Source organism: Rhinoderma darwinii, assembly GCF_050947455.1.
Source record: "Rhinoderma darwinii isolate aRhiDar2 chromosome 5 unlocalized genomic scaffold, aRhiDar2.hap1 SUPER_5_unloc_53, whole genome shotgun sequence".
In the NCBI taxonomy this organism is placed as follows: domain Eukaryota; kingdom Metazoa; phylum Chordata; class Amphibia; order Anura; family Rhinodermatidae; genus Rhinoderma; species Rhinoderma darwinii.
Genome location: NW_027461813.1, coordinates 220,662 through 242,476, shown reverse-complemented (window position 1 = coordinate 242,476; position 21,815 = coordinate 220,662). Strand labels below are relative to the sequence as shown.

Sequence of the window (21,815 nt, the reverse complement as noted above, 5' to 3'; positions counted from 1 at the left end):
AGATGCGGGGGCTGTGGAGAGGTGCGGGGGCTGTGGAGAGACGCGGTGCCAGGGCTGTGGAGAGACGCGGTGCCAGGGCTGTGGAGAGACGCGGTGCCAGGGCTGTGGAGAGACGCGGTGCTAGGGCTGTGGAGAGGTGCGGGGGCTGTGGAGAGACGCGGTGCCAGGGCTGTGGAGAGGTGCGGTGCGGGGGCTGTGGAGAGACGCGGTGCGGGGGCTGTGGAGAGACGCGGTGCGAGGGCTGTGGAGAGGTGCGAGGGCTGTGGAGATGTGCGAGGGCTGTGGAGAGGTGCGGGGGCTGTGGAGAGACGCGGTGCGAGGGCTGTGGAGAGACGCGGTGCGGGGGCTGTGGAGAGACGCGGTGCGGGGGCTGTGGAGAGACGCGGTGCGGGGGCTGTGGAGAGACGCGGTGCGGTGGCTGTGGAGAGACGCGGGGGCGGGGCCGTGGGGACGGGGTGCACGGGCTGTGGAGAGACGCGGTGCAGGGGCTGTGGAGAGGTGCGGGGGCTGTGGAGAGACGCGGTGCAGGGGCTGTGGAGAGGTGCGGGGGCTGTGGAGAGACTCGGGGGCTGTGGAGACGCGGAGACGCGGGGGCGGGGCTGTGGAGAGGCGCGGGGGCTGTGGAGAGGTGCGGGGGCTGTGGAGAGACGCGGTGCCGGGGCTGTGGAGAGACTCGGGGGCTGTGGAGACGCGGTGGCGGGGCTGTGGAGAGGTGCGGGGGCTGTGGAGAGGCGCGGGGGGCTGTGGAGAGGCGCGGGGGCTGTGGAGAGACGCGGGGGCTGTGGAGAGGTGCGGGGGCTGTGGAGAGGCGCGGGGGCTGTGGAGAGGTGCGGGGGCTGTGGAGAGACGCGGTGCGGGGGCTGTGGAGAGACGCGGTGCCGGGGCTGTGGAGAGACGCGGTGCCGGGGCTGTGGAGAGACGCGGTGCCGGGGCTGTGGAGAGACGCGGTGCGGGGGCTGTGGAGAGACGCGGTGCCGGGGCTGTGGAGAGGTGCGGGGGCTGTGGAGAGGTGCGGGGGCTGTGGAGACGCGGGGGCGGGGCTGTGGAGACGCGGGGGCGGGGCTGTGGAGAGGCGCGGGGGCTGTGGAGAGGCGCGGGGGCTGTGGAGAGGCGCGGGGGCTGTGGAGAGACTCGGGGGCTGTGGAGACGCGGGGGCGTGGCTGTGGAGACGCGGGGGCGGGGCTGTGGAGAGGCGCGGGGGCTGTGGAGAGGTGCGGGGGCTGTGGAGAGGTGCGGGGGCTGTGAAGACGCGGGGGCTGTGGAGAGACTCGGGGGCTGTGGAGAGGCGCGGGGGCTGTGGAGAGACTCGGGGGCTGTGGAGAGGTGCGGGGGCTGTGGAGAGACTCGGGGGCTGTGGAGAGGTGCGGGGGCTGTGGAGAGACTCGGGGGCTGTGGAGAGGTGCGGGGGCTGTGGAGAGACTCGGGGGCTGTGGAGAGACTCGGGGGCTGTGGAGAGGCGCGGGGGCTGTGGAGAGGTGCGGGGGCTGTGGAGAGGTGCGGGGGCTGTGGAGAGACTCGGAGGCTGTGGAGACGCGGAGACGCGGGGGCTGTGGAGACGCGGGGGCTGTGGAGAGGTGCGGGGGCTGTGGAGAGGTGCGGGGGCTGTGGAGAGACTCGGGGGCTGTGGAGAGGCGCGGGGGCTGTGGAGAGACGCGGTGCGGGGGCTGTGGAGAGGCGCGGGGGCTGTGGAGAGACGCGGTGCGGGGGCTGTGGAGAGGCGCGGGGGCTGTGGAGAGACGCGGGGGCTGTGGAGAGGTGCTGGGGCTGTGGAGAGGTGCTGGGGCTGTGGAGAGGTGCGGGGGCTGTGGAGAGACTCGGGGGCTGTGGAGAGGTGCGGGGGCTGTGGAGAGACTCGGGGGCTGTGGAGAGGTGCGGGGGCTGTGGAGAGACTCGGGGGCTGTGGAGAGGTGCGGGGGCTGTGGAGAGACTCGGGGGCTGTGGAGAGGTGCGGGGGCTGTGGAGAGGTGCGGGGGCTGTGGAGAGACTCGGAGGCTGTGGAGACGCGGGGGCTGTGGAGACGCGGGGGCTGTGGAGAGGTGCGGGGGCTGTGGAGAGGTGCGGGGGCTGTGGAGAGACTCGGGGGCTGTGGAGAGGCGCGGGGGCTGTGGAGAGACGCGGTGCGGGGGCTGTGGAGAGACGCGGTGCGGGGGCTGTGGAGAGGCGCGGGGGCTGTGGAGAGACGCGGGGGCTGTGGAGAGGTGCTGGGGCTGTGGAGAGGCGCGGGGGCTGTGGAGAGTCTCGGGGGCTGTGGAGAGACTCGGGGGCTGTGGAGACGCGGGGGCGGGGCTGTGGAGAGGCGCGGGGGCTGTGGAGACTCGGGGGCTGTGGAGACGCGGGGGCGGGGCTGTAGAGAGGCGCGGGGGTTGTGGAGACGCGGGGGCGGGGCTGTAGAGAGGCGCAGGGGCTGTGGAGAGACGCGGCGCGGCGTGGGGGCTGTGGAGAGGCGCGGGGGCTGTGGAGACTCGGGGGCTGTGGAGAGGCGCGGGGGCGGGGCTGTGGAGAGGCGCGGGGCTGTGGAGAGGCGCGGGGGCGGGGTGCAGGGGCTGTGGGACCCCCGAGGCCAGCATTGCTGCGCTTCAGAAAAAGCTTCACCACGCCAAAAACACAAGACTAAGAAAAAAATCCACCAACAAAAGAGCTGTGTGTACAGCGTTTAATAATGTAATGTTATAATACCACGGGCAGCGCGTCACGGAAGAATTATAATAATTAACGCTGCTTTTCTGTCACACTGCGCCGTGTCTACATATATATTGACGAGCTGGGCTGTTGACGGATCTCGGAAACTCCCGCGCGCTCATCTCCCGCCTGCCAGAATGTAACATGGCCTCCAGCGATTTCTGTAAAGGAATAGCCCTCACCTAAAATGGCTGCCGTGCATACTCCCGGCCCCGCCTCTTCCGGTCTGTAGCCTCAGGCGGGTCTCCAGGAGACGGAACTGTGTACTTGTAAACAGAAGCGCGGCGGGGGGCGGAGCCTGCTGTCATGACTACAAGACGGGAGAGAGGAGGCGTCACCCCGGCAACCGCGGCCTAGTGACGTGATATAGCAACGGGGCTGCTGCTGCGGAGGAGAGAGGCGCAGAGCGGAGCGGTCACCATGTTCAAGAACACCTTCCAGTCCGGCTTCTTATCCATCCTGTACAGCATCGGCAGCAAACCCCTCCAGATATGGGACAAGAAGGTGGGAGCCGGCAGTGTACCGCCCCCGCGTGTGTGACATGTGTGGAATATATGTGCTCCCCCCCGTATATACAATGTATGTGCTTCCCCTCCCGTATATACAATGTATGTGCTCCCCCTCCTGTATATACAATGTATGTGCTCCCCCTCCCGTATATACAATGTATGTGCCCCCCTCCTGTATATACAATGTATGTGCCCCCCTCCTGTATATACAATGTATGTGCCCCCCTCCTGTATATACAATGTATGTGCCCCCCTCCTGTATATACAATGTATGTGCCCCCCTCCTGTATATACAATGTATGTGCCCCCCCTCCTGTATATACAATGTATGTGCCCCCCCTCATGTATGTCCCCCCCTCCTGTATATACAATGTATGTGCCCCCCTCCTGTATATACAATGTATGTGCCCCCCTCCTGTATATACAATGTATGTGCCCCCCTCCTGTATATACAATGTATGTGCCCCCCTCCTGTATATACAATGTATGTGCCCCCCCTCCTGTATATACAATGTATGTGCCCCCCTCCTGTATATACAATGTATGTGCCCCCCCTCCTGTATATACAATGTATGTGCCCCCCTCCTGTATATACAATGTATGTGCCCCCCTCCTGTATATACAATGTATGTGCCTCCCCTCCCGTATGTGTAATGTATGTGCCCCCCTCCTGTATATACAATGTATGTGCCCCCCTCCTGTATATACAATGTATGTGCCCCCCCTCCTGTATATACAATGTATGTGCCCCCCTCCTGTATATACAATGTATGTGCCCCCCTCCCGTATGTACAATGTATGTGCCCCCCTCCTGTATATACAATGTATGTGCCCCCCTCCTGTATATACAATGTATGTGCCCCCCCTCCTGTATATACAATGTATGTGCCCCCCCTCATGTATGTCCCCCCCTCCTGTATATACAATGTATGTGCCCCCCTCCTGTATATACAATGTATGTGCCCCCCTCCTGTATATACAATGTATGTGCCCCCCTCCTGTATATACAATGTATGTGCCCCCCTCCTGTATATACAATGTATGTGCCCCCCCTCCTGTATATACAATGTATGTGCCCCCCTCCTGTATATACAATGTATGTGCCCCCCCTCCTGTATATACAATGTATGTGCCCCCCTCCTGTATATACAATGTATGTGCCCCCCTCCTGTATATACAATGTATGTGCCCCCCTCCTGTATATACAATGTATGTGCCCCCCCTCCTGTATATACAATGTATGTGCCCCCCTCCTGTATATACAATGTATGTGCCCCCCTCCTGTATATACAATGTATGTGCCCCCCCTCCTGTATATACAATGTATGTGCCCCCCTCCTGTATATACAATGTATGTGCCCCCCCTCCTGTATATACAATGTATGTGCCCCCCTCCTGTATATACAATGTATGTGCCCCCCCTCCTGTATATACAATGTATGTGCCCCCCTCCTGTATATACAATGTATGCCCCCCCTCCTGTATATACAATGTATGTGCCCCCCCTCCTGTATATACAATGTATGTGCCCCCCCTCCTGTATATACAATGTATGTGCCCCCTCCTGTATATACAATGTATGTGCCCCCCTCCTGTATATACAATGTATGTGCCCCCCCTCCTGTATATACAATGTATGTGCCCCCCCTCCTGTATATACAATGTATGCCCCCCCTCCTGTATATACAATGTATGTGCCCCCCCTCCTGTATATACAATGTATGTGCCCCCCTCCTGTATATACAATGTATGTGCCCCCCCTCCTGTATATACAATGTATGTGCCCCCCTCCTGTATATACAATGTATGTGCCCCCCTCCTGTATATACAATGTATGTGCCCCCCTCCTGTATATACAATGTATGTGCCCCCCCTCCTGTATATACAATGTATGTGCCCCCCCTCCTGTATATAGAATGTATGTGCCCCCCCTCCTGTATATACAATGTATGTGCCCCCCCTCCTGTATATACAATGTATGTCCCCCCCTCCTGTATATACAATGTATGTGCCCCCCTCCTGTATATACAATGTATGTGCCCCCCCTCCTGTATATACAATGTATGTGCCCCCCTCCTGTATATACAATGTATGTGCCCCCCCTCCTGTATATACAATGTATGTGCCCCCCTCCTGTATATACAATGTATGTGCCCCCCCTCCTGTATATACAATGTATGTCCCCCCCTCCTGTATATACAATGTATGTGCCCCCCCTCCTGTATATACAATGTATGTGCCCCCCTCCTGTATATACAATGTATGTGCCCCCCCTCCTGTATATACAATGTATGTGCCCCCCCTCCTGTATATACAATGTATGTGCCCCCCCTCCTGTATATACAATGTATGTGCCCCCCTCCTGTATATACAATGTATGTGCCCCCCCTCCTGTATATACAATGTATGTGCCCCCCTCCTGTATATACAATGTATGTGCCCCCCTCCTGTATATACAATGTATGTGCCCCCCTCCTGTATATACAATGTATGTGCCCCCCTCCTGTATATACAATGTATGTGCCCCCCTCCTGTATATACAATGTATGTGCCCCCCTCCTGTATATACAATGTATGTGCCCCCCCTCCTGTATATACAATGTATGTGCCCCCCCTCCTGTATATACAATGTATGTGCCCCCCTCCTGTATATACAATGTATGTGCCCCCCTCCTGTATATACAATGTATGTGCCCCCCCTCCTGTATATACAATGTATGTGCCCCCCCTCCTGTATATACAATGTATGTGCCCCCCCTCCTGTATATACAATGTATGTGCCCCCCCTCCTGTATATACAATGTATGTGCCCCCCTCCTGTATATACAATGTATGTGCCCCCCTCCTGTATATACAATGTATGCCCCCCCTCCTGTATATACAATGTATGCCCCCCCTCCTGTATATACAATGTATGTGCCCCCCCTCCTGTATATACAATGTATGTGCCCCCCCTCCTGTATATACAATGTATGTGCCCCCCCTCCTGTATATACAATGTATGTGCCCCCCTCCTGTATATACAATGTATGTGCCCCCCTCCTGTATATACAATGTATGTGCCCCCCCCCTCCTGTATATACAATGTATGTGCCCCCCTCCTGTATATACAATGTATGTGCCCCCCTCCTGTATATACAATGTATGTGCCTCCCCTCCCGTATGTGTAATGTATGTGCCCCCCTCCTGTATATACAATGTATGTGCCCCCCTCCTGTATATACAATGTATGTGCCCCCCTCCTGTATATACAATGTATGTGCCCCCCCTCCTGTATATACAATGTATGTGCCCCCCTCCTGTATATACAATGTATGTGCCCCCCTCCCGTATATACAATGTATGTGCCCCCCTCCTGTATATACAATGTATGTGCCCCCCTCCTGTATATACAATGTATGTGCCCCCCTCCTGTATATACAATGTATGTGCCCCCCCTCCTGTATATACAATGTATGTGCCCCCCTCCTGTATATACAATGTATGTGCCCCCCTCCTGTATATACAATGTATGTGCCCCCCCTCCTGTATATACAATGTATGTGCCCCCCTCCTGTATATACAATGTATGTGCCCCCCCTCCTGTATATACAATGTATGTGCCCCCCCTCCTGTATATACAATGTATGAGCCCCCCCTCCTGTATATACAATGTATGCCCCCCTCCTGTATATACAATGTATGTGCCCCCCTCCTGTATATACAATGTATGTGCCCCCCTCCTGTATATACAATGTATGTGCCCCCCCTCCTGTATATACAATGTATGTGCCCCCCTCCTGTATATACAATGTATGTGCCCCCCTCCTGTATATACAATGTATGTGCCCCCCTCCTGTATATACAATGTATGTGCCCCCCTCCTGTATATACAATGTATGTGCCCCCCTCCTGTATATACAATGTATGTGCCCCCCTCCTGTATATACAATGTATGTGCCTCCCCTCCCGTATGTGTAATGTATGTGCCCCCCTCCTGTATATACAATGTATGTGCCCCCCTCCTGTATATACAATGTATGTGCCCCCCTCCTGTATATACAATGTATGTGCCCCCCCTCCTGTATATACAATGTATGTGCCCCCCCTCCTGTATATACAATGTATGTGCCCCCCTCCTGTATATACAATGTATGTGCCCCCCCTCCTGTATATACAATGTATGTGCCCCCCTCCTGTATATACAATGTATGTGCCCCCCTCCTGTATATACAATGTATGTGCCCCCCTCCTGTATATACAATGTATGAGCCCCCCTCCTGTATATACAATGTATGTGCCCCCCCTCCTGTATATACAATGTATGTGCCCCCCTCCTGTATATACAATGTATGTGCCCCCCTCCTGTATATACAATGTATGTGCCCCCCTCCTGTATATACAATGTATGTGCCCCCCTCCTGTATATACAATGTATGTGCCCCCCTCCTGTATATACAATGTATGTGCCCCCTCTCCTGTATATACAATGTATGTGCCCCCCCTCCTGTATATACAATGTATGTGCCCCCTCTCCTGTATATACAATGTATGTGCCCCCCTCCTGTATATACAATGTATGTGCCCCCCTCCTGTATATACAATGTATGTGCCCCCCTCCTGTATATACAATGTATGTGCCTCCCCTCCCGTATGTGTAATGTATGTGCCCCCCTCCTGTATATACAATGTATGTGCCCCCCTCCTGTATATACAATGTATGTGCCCCCCTCCTGTATATACAATGTATGTGCCCCCCTCCTGTATATACAATGTATGTGCCCCCCCTCCTGTATATACAATGTATGTGCCCCCCTCCTGTATATACAATGTATGTGCCCCCCCTCCTGTATATACAATGTATGTGCCCCCCTCCTGTATATACAATGTATGTGCCCCCCTCCTGTATATACAATGTATGTGCCCCCCTCCTGTATATACAATGTATGAGCCCCCCTCCTGTATATACAATGTATGTGCCCCCCCTCCTGTATATACAATGTATGTGCCCCCCTCCTGTATATACAATGTATGTGCCCCCCTCCTGTATATACAATGTATGTGCCCCCCTCCTGTATATACAATGTATGTGCCCCCCTCCTGTATATACAATGTATGTGCCCCCCCTCCTGTATATACAATGTATGTGCCCCCCCTCCTGTATATACAATGTATGTGCCCCCCTCCTGTATATACAATGTATGAGCCCCCCTCCTGTATATACAATGTATGAGCCCCCCTCCTGTATATACAATGTATGTGCCCCCCCTCCTGTATATACAATGTATGTGCCCCCCTCCTGTATATACAATGTATGTGCCCCCCTCCTGTATATACAATGTATGTGCCCCCCTCCTGTATATACAATGTATGTGCCCCCCTCCTGTATATACAATGTATGTGCCCCCCTCCTGTATATACAATGTATGTGCCCCCCTCCTGTATATACAATGTATGTGCCCCCCTCCTGTATATACAATGTATGCCCCCCCCTCCTGTATATACAATGTATGTGCCCCCCTCCTGTATATACAATGTATGCCCCCCCTCCTGTATATACAATGTATGTGCCCCCTCCTGTATATACAATGTATGTGCCCCCCTCCTGTATATACAATGTATGTGCCCCCCTCCTGTATATACAATGTATGTGCCCCCCTCCTGTATATACAATGTATGTGCCCCCCCTCCTGTATATACAATGTATGTGCCCCCCCTCCTGTATATACAATGTATGTGCCCCCCCTCCTGTATATACAATGTATGTGCCCCCTCCTGTATATACAATGTATGTGCCCCCCCTGTATATACAATGTATGTGCCCCCCCTGTATATACAATGTATGTGCCCCCCTCCCGTATGTGCAATGTATGTGCCCCCCCTCCTGTATATACAATGTATGTGCCCCCCCTCCTGTATATGCAATGTATGTGCCCCCCTCCCGTATGTGTAATATATGTGCCCCCCTCTCGTATGTGTAATGTATGTGCCCCCCCTCCTGTATGTGGAATGTATGGGCCCCCTCCCGTATATATATGTGTGCCCCACCCGTATATGCAATGTATATGCCCCCCCTCCTGTATGTGGAATGTATGGGCCCCCTCCAGTATATATATGTGTGCCCCACCCGTATATGCAATGTATATGCCCCCCTCCTGTATGTGGAATGTATGGCCCCCCTGTATATACAATGTATGTCCCTGTCCCCCCCCCCCTAGTATATACAATGTATTCGGAAAGTCTTCACTCCGGGTCAGGCGGAGTCTCTGGCAGGGATAACGGCCTCCAGGGACTGGTCTCCTCCAGACATGACGCTGCCACCACCACCACCATGCTTCACTGTAGGGATGGTATTGGGCAGGTGATGAGAAGTGACTGGTCTCCTCCTGACATGACGCTGCCACCACCAGCACCTCCACCATGCTTCACTGTAGGGGTGGTATTGGGCAGGTGATGGGCAGTGACTGGTCTCCTCCAGACATGACGCTGCCACCACCACCACCATGCTTCACTGTAGGGATGGTATTGGGCAGGTGATGGGCAGTGACTGGTCTCCTCCAGACATGACGCTGCCACCACCACCACCATGCTTCACTGTAGGGATGGTATTGGGCAGGTGATGGGCAGTGACTGGTCTCCTCCTGACATGACGCTGCCACCACCACCTCCATGCTTCACTGTAGGGATGGTATTGGGCAGGTGATGGGCAGTGACTGGTCTCCTCCAGACATGACGCTGCCACCACCACCACCATGCTTCACTGTAGGGATGGTATTGGGCAGGTGATGGGCAGTGACTGGTCTCCTCCTGACATGACGCTGCCACCACCACCATGCTTCACTGTAGGGATGGTATTGGGCAGGTGATGGGCAGTGACTGGTTTCCTCCTGACATGACGCTGCCACCACCACCATGCTTCACTGTAGGGATGGTATTGGGCAGGTGATGGGCAGTGACTGGTCTCCTGACATGACGCTGCCACCACCACCATGCTTCACTGTAGGGATGGTATTGGGCAGGTGATGAGCAATGACTGGTCTCCTGACATGACGCTGCCACCTCCACCACCTCCATTCTTCACTGTAGGGATGGTATTGGGCAGGTGATGAGCAGTGACTGGTCTCCTCCTGACATGACTCGGCCACCACCACCACCATGCTTCACTGTAGGGATGGTATTGGGCAGGTGATGGGCAGTGACTGGTCTCCTCCAGACATGACGCTGCCACCACCACCACCACCATCACCATGCTTCACTGTAGGGATGGTATTGGGCAGGTGATGGGCAGTGACTGGTCTCCTCCTGACATGACGCTGCCACCACCTCCATTCTTCACTGTAGGGATGGTATTGGGCAGGTGATGAGCAGTGACTGGTCTCCTCCAGACATGACGCTGCCACCACCACCTCCTCCATTCTTCACTGTAGGGATGGTATTGGGCAGGTGATGGGCAGTGACTGGTCTCCTCCTGACATGACGCTGCCACCACCACCACCACCACCACCATGCTTCACTGTAGGGATGGTATTGGGCAGGTGATGGGCAGTGACTGGTCTCCTCCTGACATGACGCTGCCACCACCACCACCACCATGCTTCACTGTAGGGATGGTATTGGGCAGGTGATGGGCAGTGACTGGTCTCCAGACTAGGGATGCATAGAAACTTCCATACCGTTCCGATACCGTGCGCCCTCAAACAGTTCGATACCGTTATTTCAATACTAAGCTGTGTGACCTTATATAGACGGGGGCGTGTCTTTCCAAATCATGTCCAATCAAATGAATTTACCACCAGCGGATCCAATCAAGGTGCAGAAACATTTCACAGATCTAGAGAAACGGGAGGTCAAGTGTCATGGCAAAGGGTCTGAATTCGGGCTGGGCGTTTAATCGAATTGATTGGATTAATTTGCCGTTTCACGTTGGCACGATTATGGATTTGTCCAGAATCGTGAAATCGTTACAGGCCCCGCCCCCATAGCAGGAGAGCGGAAAACAAGCTTTATAAACAAGCCGACACAGCGCACACCGTACGGCGCATCTACTTCACTGGACAGGCGCAGCAGTGAGGGGACCGGGGTGTGCGGAGTGTGTGTGTGTTTGTGTGTAAGGCTTCGTTCACATCTGCGTCGGTCCCGTTCTGGCGTTCCTTCGCAGCTTCCTGTCAGAATGTGGCCCTGACTGAAGCCACAGGTTCCCATTTGCATCAGCGTTTATTTCTATTTCAATGGTGACGGCTCCGGTGCCCGTGGTTTCCGTTTGTCGCTGCTGTGAGAGGGTCCCATCGTTTTGATGGAATGAATAGCGCAGTCGACCACCATATTGTCAAAATGACGGGACCCTCGCACAACGGAGACAAACGGAAACCACTGGTCACCATTCAAATCAACACTGGTACCAACGGGAAGCTATGGTCTCAGTCAGGGTCCCGTTCTGACAGGAAGCTCCGACGGAACGCCAGAACGGGCCCCTGACGCAGATGTGAACGAAGCCCGATGCTGAAGTCCAGAGATTGTTCTGTTCTATACAGAGACCCGTTCTCCCGGCCAGCCTCTTAACCCATTAAGTTCCTGCTGAATTTCAAGGCTTAGGAAGCTATAGCCCCCATATAGCCTCCATATAGCCTCCCCTATAGCCTCCCCTATAGCCCCCATATAGCCTCCCTTTAGCCTCCCTATAGCCACTCTAAAGCCCCCATATAGCCTCCCCTTGAGATGCAGCATGCGGTGAGTGGGTAAGTGAAGTGGTTTTGGTTGTCTCCAGCGGCCGCAGTCCGCGGAGAAGCCTCAGCGCTGGCGCTCCACGATGCGGTTCCTAGTTCTGTACTACTGCAGGTTATAAATCTAAGCCACTTGCCACAGAAGTGACGTCCGAAGAGCCGTCATAAATCACACGCAGACTTTGGGGATAATTTATCAACCTGTCTACACCAGAAAAGTCACAATTGTGACTTGCCCCTTTTGCACCACCCACGACACTTGTAGAAAGGGGCGTGACGTCTGGGAAAGAGCGTGCCCACCGCGGCCCAACAAATGTTACAATTCCTGGCGTAAAATATAACACATACGGACACGTTAAGCGCGTGCGTCCGGCTCCCTCCAGGCGTACACGGTAACCACAGGGAAAAAGTGATGTGAATGAGGCCTGATGTGTATTTTACCTCCGGTCTCACTGTTCTCCCGCTGCTGATATATGTACCGCACCATATATACTGCCAATGTACCATATATACTGCACACCATGTATACTGCCAATGTACCATATATACTGCACATTGTATACTGGCAGGGCACCATATATACTGCACATTGTATACTGGCAGGGCACCATATATACTGCACATTGTATACTGCCAGTGCACCATATATACTGCACATTGTATACTGCCAGGGCACCATATATACTGCACATTGTATACTGCCAGGGCACCATATATACTGCACATTGTATACTGCCAGGGCACCATATATACTGCACATTGTATACTGGCAGGGCACCATATATACTGCACATTGTATACTGCCAGGGCACCATATATACTGCACATTGTATACTGGCAGGGCACCATATATACTGCACATTGTATACTGGCAGGGCACCCATATATACTGCACATTTTATACTGCCAGTGCACCATATATACTGCACATTGTATACTGGCAGGGCACCATATATACTGCACATTGTATACTGCCAGGGCACCATATATACTGCACATTGTATACTGCCAGGGCACCATATATACTGCACATTGTATACTGGCAGGGCACCATATATACTGCACATTGTATACTGGCAGGGCACCATATATACTGCACACCATGTATACTGCCAATGTACCATATATACTGCACATTGTATACTGGCAGTGCATCATATATACTGCACATTGTATACTGGCAGGGCACCATATATACTGCACACCATGTATACTGCCAATGTACCATATATACTGCACATTGTATACTGGCAGGGCACCATATATACTGCACATTGTATACTGGCAGTGCATCATATATACTGCACATTGTATACTGCCAGGGCACCATATATACTGCACATTGTATACTGCCAGGGCACCATATATACTGCACATTGTATACTGGCAGGGCACCATATATACTGCACATTGTATACTGGCAGGGCACCATATATACTGCACATTGTATACTGGCAGGGCACCATATATACTGCACATTGTATACTGGCAGGGCATCATATATACTGCACACCATGTATACTGCCAATGCACCATATATACTGCACATTGTATACTGGCAGGGCACCATATATACTGCACATTGTATACTGCCAGTGCACCATATATACTGCACATTGTATACTGCCAGGGCACCATATATACTGCACATTGTATACTGGCAGGGCACCATATATACTGCACATTGTATACTGGTAGGGCACCATATATACTGCACATTGTATACTGGCAGGGCACCATATATACTGCACATTGTATACTGCCAGGGCACCATTTATACTGCACATTGTATACTGCCAGGGCACCATATATACTGCACATTGTATACTGGCAGGGCACCATATATACTGCACATTGTATACTGGCAGGGCACCATATATACTGCACATTGTATACTGGCAGGGCACCATATATACTGCACATTGTATACTGGCAGGGCACCATTTATACTGCACATTGTATACTGGCAGTGCACCATATATACTGCACATTGTATACTGCCAGGGCACCATATATACTGCACATTGTATACTGCCAGTGCACCATATATACTGCACATTGTATACTGGCAGTGCACCATATATACTGCACATTGTATACTGCCAGGGCACCATATATACTGCACATTGTATACTGCCAGTGCACCATATATACTGCACATTGTATACTGGCAGTGCACCATATATACTGCACATTGTATACTGGTAGGGCACCATATATACTGCACATTGTATACTGGCAGGGCACCATATATACTGCACATTGTATACTGCCAGGGCACCATATATACTGCACATTGTATACTGCCAGGGCACCATTTATACTGCACATTGTATACTGGCAGTGCACCATATATACTGCACATTGTATACTGGCAGGGCACCATATATACTGCACATTGTATACTGCCAGGGCACCATATATACTGCACATTGTATACTGCCAGGGCACCATTTATACTGCACATTGTATACTGGCAGTGCACCATATATACTGCACATTGTATACTGCCAGGGCACCATATATACTGCACATTGTATACTGCCAGGGCACCATATATACTGCACATTGTATACTGCCAGTGCACCATATATACTGCACATTGTATACTGCCAGGGCACCATATATACTGCACATTGTATACTGGCAGGGCACCATATATACTGCACATTGTATACTGGCAGGGCACCATATATACTGCACATTGTATACTGGCAGGGCACCATATATACTGCACATTGTATACTGGCAGGGCACCATATATACTGCACATTGTATACTGCCAGGGCACCATTTATACTGCACATTGTATACTGGCAGTGCACCATATATACTGCACATTGTATACTGCCAGGGCACCATATATACTGCACATTGTATACTGGCAGTGCACCATATATACTGCCCATTGTATACTGGCAGGGCACCATATATACTGCACATTGTATACTGGCAGGGCACCATATATACTGCACATTGTATACTGCCAGGGCAACATATATACTGCACATTGTATACTGGCAGGGCACCATATATACTGCACATTGTATACTGGCAGGGCACCATATATACTGCACATTGTATACTGGCAGGGCACCATATATACTGCACATTGTATACTGCCAGGGCACCATATATACTGCACATTGTATACTGGCAGGGCACCATATATACTGCACATTGTATACTGGCAGTGCACCATATATACTACACATTGTATACTGGCAGGGCACCATATATACTGCACATTGTATACTGGCAGGGCACCATATATACTGCACATTGTATACTGCCAGGGCACCATATATACTGCACATTGTATACTGGCAGGGCACCATATATACTGCACATTGTATACTGGCAGGGCAACATATATACTGCACATTGTATACTGGCAGGGCACCATATATACTGCACATTGTATACTGGCAGGGCACCATATATACTGCACATTGTATACTGGCAGGGCACCATATATACTGCACATTGTATACTGCCAGGGCACCATATATACTGCACATTGTATACTGGCAGGGCACCATATATACTGCACATTGTATACTGGCAGTGCACCATATATACTACACATTGTATACTGGCAGGGCACCATATATACTGCACATTGTATACTGCCAGGGCACCATATATACTGCACATTGTATACTGCCAGGGCACCATATATACTGCACATTGTATACTGGCAGGGCACCATATATACTGCACATTGTATACTGCCAGGGCACCATATATACCTTGTCTTGATATTTTTTTAAAATCAGAAAATTCAAATAGAAAATCGTCCATAGTGAATATTTACGTCCATGCAAAATGTGTTTTTTTTTTTTTCATTTTTAATAAATTTTTCAAAATGTCTCATTCTGTTTTCACTTTGTCATTATGGGGGATTCAGCGCAGAATGAGGGGAATTTTTTTATTTTTTTTTTCGCGCAAGGATCAACATAACAAAATGTGAAAGGGTCTGAAGACTTTCTGAATGCACTGTATGTATAATATATGCACCCGATATAGATGGGCCGAGTACCCCTGTATGTAATGTATGTGCCCCTATAAATGGACTGAGTACCCCTGTATGTAATGTCTGTGCCCCTATAGATGGACAGAGTACCCCTGTATGTAACGTATGTGCCCTATAGAGGGACCGAGTACCCCTGTATGTAACGTATGTGCCCCTATAGATGGGCCGAGTACCCCTGTATGTAACGTATGTGCCCTATAGAGGGACCGAGTACCCCTGTATGTAGCGTATGTGCCCCTATAGATGGGCCGAGTACCCCTGTATGTAACGTATGTGCCCTATAGAGGGACCGAGTACCCCTGTATGTAACGTATGTGCCCCTATAGATGGGCCGAGTACCCCTGTATGTAACGTATGTGCCCTATAGAGGGACCGAGTACTCCTGTATGTAGCGTATGTGCCCCTATAGATGGGCCGAGTACCCCTGTATGTAACGTATGTGCCCTATAGAGGGACCGAGTACCCCTGTATGTAGCGTATGTGCCCCTATAGATGGGCCGAGTACCCCTGTATGTAACGTATGTGCCCCTATAGATGGGCCGAGTACCCCTGTATGTAACGTATGTGCCCCCTATAGACGGGCCGAGTACCCCTGTATGTAACGTATGTGCCCCCTATAGACGGGCCGAGTACCCCAGTATAGGTGTTTGAACATGGCGGGGTTCGTGTATTTTATACGACTATTCTAAAATAACAGCAGAAACCAGAAGAAATGCGGGAGACGATGCAGATGAGCGGTCAGAGAGACGTAAAAGATGAACGTTATTCACTACATGACGGAAAACGTGCGCCAATGTGTAAAAACTAATAAAAAGCATTCAGACGGTACAAAACAAAGCCATGGGGGGGGGGGGGGGGAAGTCTGTATAACCCCAAACCGTCCTCCCCAGAATACAATGGCACCCAGTGATGGATGATGGTTGAGGGGGGAGACATTGATGATGATGATGGATAATGGTGATATTGGTGATGATGATGATGATGGATAATGATATTGGTGATGATGATGATGATGATGGATAATGATATTGGTGATGATGATGATGGAAAATGATATTGGTGATGATGATGATGATGGATAATGGTGATGATAATCTCTTCCAAAATAAACAAATAATGCACTAAGCTCAAAAGCGATGTGACGTCCCCTCCTATCTGGGCCTGAGGTCTGGTCCTGTGCTCGGGGTACACGTCTAGTATGAAGTGCAAAGCGCCAGAGACGTGTTCCTTCCATCCGCTGCTGGTGAAGAACACGCAGTCCTATGCAAGACAAAATGAAGAATTCGATGATCTGCCCAATGGGAAGAGTAAAGCGTGGCTGGAAATGAAGAGTTTATCACCACGTACCGAATTCCAAGTGATGGAGAGAAGGTGCAGAAGCTCGCGCCGCGCCATGTTGGTAAAGTCACCGTGTCCGATCCAAGCGTGGCTGCGCCGTCCGACAGATATAGGGTGCGTTCACATGGAGGCAGAAAACAATGCCGGCGTTTCGCGATGATTTTTTTTTTGTTTTGAGCGGTTTTTAAAATTAATGAAATAAAAAAACGCGACACAAAATACCTGAAACGAGCGTCACTTTTTTTTTCTGCCTCTTAAGGGTTTCAATGGAGGTTCAGAGATGGAAACCGCTTCAAGATATTGAGCACGCGATCAAAAACCGCCTCTGCCTCCTATTATAATCAATGAGGTAGATTTGGGGTGTTTTATTTTTGTGTTGATTCTGATGCAGTTTCTGCGTTAAAATCCGTGCCAAAACACTGTTAACCGCAAGAAGCGTGCCCGGTCCCACAACGCGGTTTTCGATAACTGGCCACTCGCATTGTGAAACATTGGATAGATCTGCTCGTGTACATATTTTTTCAGCGCTTGTATCATCGTAGCGCACGCGTGACACTGAGTATATCCGAGTAAATACGAAATCTGTCCAATAAACCATAATCCAAATAGAAGTGTCACAAAGGTGCAAGACCGTTTATATAATGCCAAGTACGTGGCGCACTCCACCAATCCGCAAATGACGGGAACATGGTGGCAGGAGATAGAGCAGGTGGAATACATCAAGTGTCGACTCCATGACGACCGGGACCACGTGATATTCTACTCATTATACAGCTCGGTCCAAATCACAGCGATCCCCGCACTACCGAGGGACGGATCCTCTTCAGGGAGTCCGTACGCCGGATGATAGAACCTACGGGAAAAAAAGAAAAAGTCTCGGATCTCTGTGATTGCGCAGATCTATCCGATATTGTCACGCGGGCGCGCCGTGTATATCACGATGCACTTGAATGTTGGACACAGCGACTTTACCAACATGGCGCGGCGGTTCCCTGGAGCCAGCGTCCTCGTTGATATGGGATCAGGCAGTTGCTCTGCGGACGGACCCGGTACGTGGCGACACGCGCACAGCTCTGGATTTCCGGCCACGCTTTACTCTTCCCGTTGTTGATATCATCTACTTCTTCGTTGTTTTGCATAGGACTGCGTGTTCTTCACCGGTGATGGATGGACGTCGCACGTCTTTATACCTGCCACGTTCCATACTTTATTTCTCTTCATTCTTTGCTGGTTTACGTCGTCTCGCCGCTTTTCCTCTGGATTGTACAGTGGGGCCATCCTGCGGCTTTTATATAATATAGACCATTCCTGGAGAGCTGCGCAGGGGGCGTGTCCCCGTCTGACCCCTCCCCCTTAGACTTGGTCCCATCTGACTCCTCTTCATCTCTGCAGGTACGGAACGGTCACATTAAGAGAATAACGGACAACGACATCCAGTCCTTGGTGCTGGAGGTGGAGGGAACCAACGTTAGGTGAGCGGGCGCGGCTCACTGCTCGGACCTTGTGTGGACGCTGCAGGGATCCCCATGAGATGTCTCATCACTGCTGGGGGTCACTAGAAGCCATTGGGAGGGGGATGCAGAGGCTTCCTGGGGACGCTGGACCCCCCTCGTCCTTGTATATTATAAGCTGCTATGAATCCGGGATTGCCTAATCTTCTCCTTGTGCCTCATTCCAGCACCACATACATAACGTGTCCAGCAGATCCCAAGAAAACCCTGGGCATCAAGCTGCCCTTCCTAGTCATGATCATCAAGAACCTCAAGAAATACTTCACTTTTGAAGTGCAGGTGAGTGGCCCGGTATTATCTGCTCCTCCGACTGCCACAGGCGTGGGGGGGGGGGGGATTGTAGATATAAGACGTGGAGTCCTCTTCTCCCGCTGCCGGGTGCCACAGACGTGGGGGGGGGGTACAGATATAAGACGTGGAGTCCTCTTCTCCTGCTGCTGGGTGACACTGGGGGGGGGTGTAGATATAAAACGGGGAGTCCTCTTCTCCCGCTGCTGGGTGACACTGGGGGGGGGGGGGTGTAGATATGATGGGGAGTCCTCTTCTCCCGCTGCCGGGTGACACGGGGGGGGAGAGTGTAGATATAAGACGGGGAGTCCTCTTCTCCCGCTGCCGGGTGACACAGACGGGGGGGGGGGGGGATAGTGTAGATATAAGACGTGGAGTCCTCTTCTCCCGCTGCCGGGTGACACAGGAAGATATTATGGGTGTTCTTGCTTTCTGCAGGTGCTGGACGATAAGAACGTGAGGCGGAGGTTCCGGGCCAGTAACTACCAGAGCACAACGCGGGTGAAGCCGTTTATCTGCACCATGCCCATGAGATTAGACGATGGCTGGAACCAGATTCAGTTTAACCTGTCAGACTTCACCCGCCGGGCATACGGGACAAATTATATCGAGACTCTTCGAGTACAGGTTTGATTGTGAACTCCTCCACCTATTCTACATTACTGGCCACTGCTGCTTACATCCCATTCCATCCCACCCCACCCCACTGCCGATCTTACCCACAGACAACCCGACAACATCCACAGATCATCCTACACGCTCAACATCCCGCCGCTGCTGCTCCCACCCGACACGCTCAACATCCCGCCGCTGCTGCTCCCACCCGACACGCTCAACATCCCGCCGCTGCTGCTCCCACCCGACACGCTCAACATCCCGCCGCTGCTGCTCCCACCCGACACGCTCAACATCCCGCCGCTCCCACCCGACACGCTCAACATCCCGCCGCTCCCACCCGACACGCTCAACATCCCGCCGCTCCCACCCGACACGCTCAACATCCCGCCGCTGCTGCTCACACCCGACACGCTCAACATCCCGCCGCTGCTGCTCACACCCGACACGCTCAACATCCCGCCGCTGCTGCTCCCACCCGACACGCTCAACATCCCGCCGCTGCTGCTCCCACCCGACACGCTCAACATCCCGCCGCTGCTGCTCCCACCCGACACGCTCAACATCCCGCCGCTGCTGCTCCCACCCGACACGCTCAACATCCCGCCGCTGCTGCTCCCACCCGACACGCTCAACATCCCGCCGCTGCTGCTCACACCCGACACGCTCAACATCCCGCCGCTGCTGCTCCCACCCGACACGCTCAACATCCCGCCGCTGCTGCTCCCACCCGACACGCTCAACATCCCGCCGCTCCCACCCGACACGCTCAACATCCCGCCGCTCCCACCCGACACGCTCAACATCCCGCCGCTCCCACCCGACACGCTCAACATCCCGCCGCTGCTGCTCACACCCGACACGCTCAACATCCCGCCGCTGCTGCTCCCACCCGACACGCTCAACATCCCGCCGCTGCTGCTCCCACCCGACACGCTCAACATCCCGCCGCTGCTGCTCCCACCCGACACGCTCAACATCCCGCCGCTGCTGCTGCTCCCACCCCACCCTACCTGTGGCCAATACTGCTCACACCCCACCCTACACTCGGACACTGCTTCACTTTTTACACCCGACCACTGCTGCTCTTACCCCATAGACCACACTACATATCTATACCTCCGCCCGTACGCCACTGCTTACACCACAGACCGCCCTACACCTTTCTCCTCTTGCACTAACAATCCATGGGTAATGTGTCTTTTGTCTTTTAGATTCATGCAAATTGCAGAATTCGTCGGGTTTATTTCTCAGATCGTCTGTATTCTGAGGATGAGCTTCCTGCAGAGTTCAAACTTTACCTACCCGTGCAGAACAAGGCGAAAGTAAGTGCCCCCTCCACCCCCCTTTGTAGCCATGTTCCTCCATTATCCTGGGCGCTTTGCCCTCTGGGTCATTTGTCTCATCTTCTGCCCCATCATTGTGCCCCCCGTACTGATCTTTATTCTCTTGTCTTCCAGCAATGAGTGTCGCCCCGCACCTCTCCTCCCAGGATTTCGTGTTTTCTACATTGAGCAATTACCACTCTGCATCCAACTCTAAGTTATGAAATGTTTCCGGCCGAGTGACTCAGAAGTTTTTGTAATAAATGGTCTTTCCTCTCCGTGTGTCTCGTGGTTGTAAGATGGGGGTTATTCTGGGGTGACGGCTCGTTATCTTGGCTCAGAGCCCCCCCTCACCTCCTCTGATTACCAGTCTCAGAAATGACGAGTTCTAGTCGTGTCCAATAATCCCACAGACTCCGAGGGAGCAGCAGCGGCCGAGCCTGACCCGGGTTCAGAAGGGATTGCTGGAGATGCCCTGATATTATCTGATAATCCGGCACGGAGCCCACCTGACTGATGACATGATATCACAGACTCCTGGCCGGAGATCTAGAATATTTAGAAGAGCGCACTACACATCCTGATCTGTCGCACATGCCTTAAAGGGCCAGTACAGAAGAACGGCATTGCCTGATACCTGTGAACAAACGCCGATCTGTGTCTGTCCCGTGTTACTTCTACACCGGCTACTGTTATCTCAGCCTGTAGTCCGCTGGTAGTGATCACCCTGGCACAGATACAGCCTCCTCCAGTTTTGGGTGAAAACTCCAGACCCAAGTCTAATGGCCGCTCGGCAGGTCATCAATCACTGGATC

The 21,815-nt window shown here is 52.5% G+C and overlaps 1 protein-coding gene across 1 annotated transcript; it reads left to right on the top strand.

The window, feature by feature from the left end:
* The first annotated feature begins 2,932 nt into the window (after positions 1 to 2,932).
* CFAP20 (cilia and flagella associated protein 20) lies at positions 2,933 to 21,278 on the top strand. Its single transcript, XM_075847643.1, has 6 exons — positions 2,933 to 3,183; positions 18,654 to 18,733; positions 18,940 to 19,051; positions 19,499 to 19,687; positions 20,890 to 21,000; positions 21,136 to 21,278. The coding sequence occupies exons 1-6, from the start codon at positions 3,100 to 3,102 to the stop codon at positions 21,139 to 21,141; spliced, it is 582 nt and encodes a 193-aa protein (XP_075703758.1). The 5' UTR covers positions 2,933 to 3,099; the 3' UTR covers positions 21,142 to 21,278.
* Positions 21,279 to 21,815: the final 537 nt, after the last annotated feature.

Bases quoted from the DNA above. Each gene is read 5' to 3' on its own strand.
- CFAP20 (XM_075847643.1), top strand. From the start codon at position 3,100: ATGTTCAAGAACACCTTCCAGTCCGGCTTCTTATCCATCCTGTACAGC. The intron at 18,734-18,939 runs GTGAGCGGGCGC...GCCTCATTCCAG, and splicing joins GTGGAGGGAACCAACGTTAG to CACCACATACATAACGTGTC. The intron at 19,688-20,889 runs GTTTGATTGTGA...TTTGTCTTTTAG, and splicing joins TCGAGACTCTTCGAGTACAG to ATTCATGCAAATTGCAGAAT.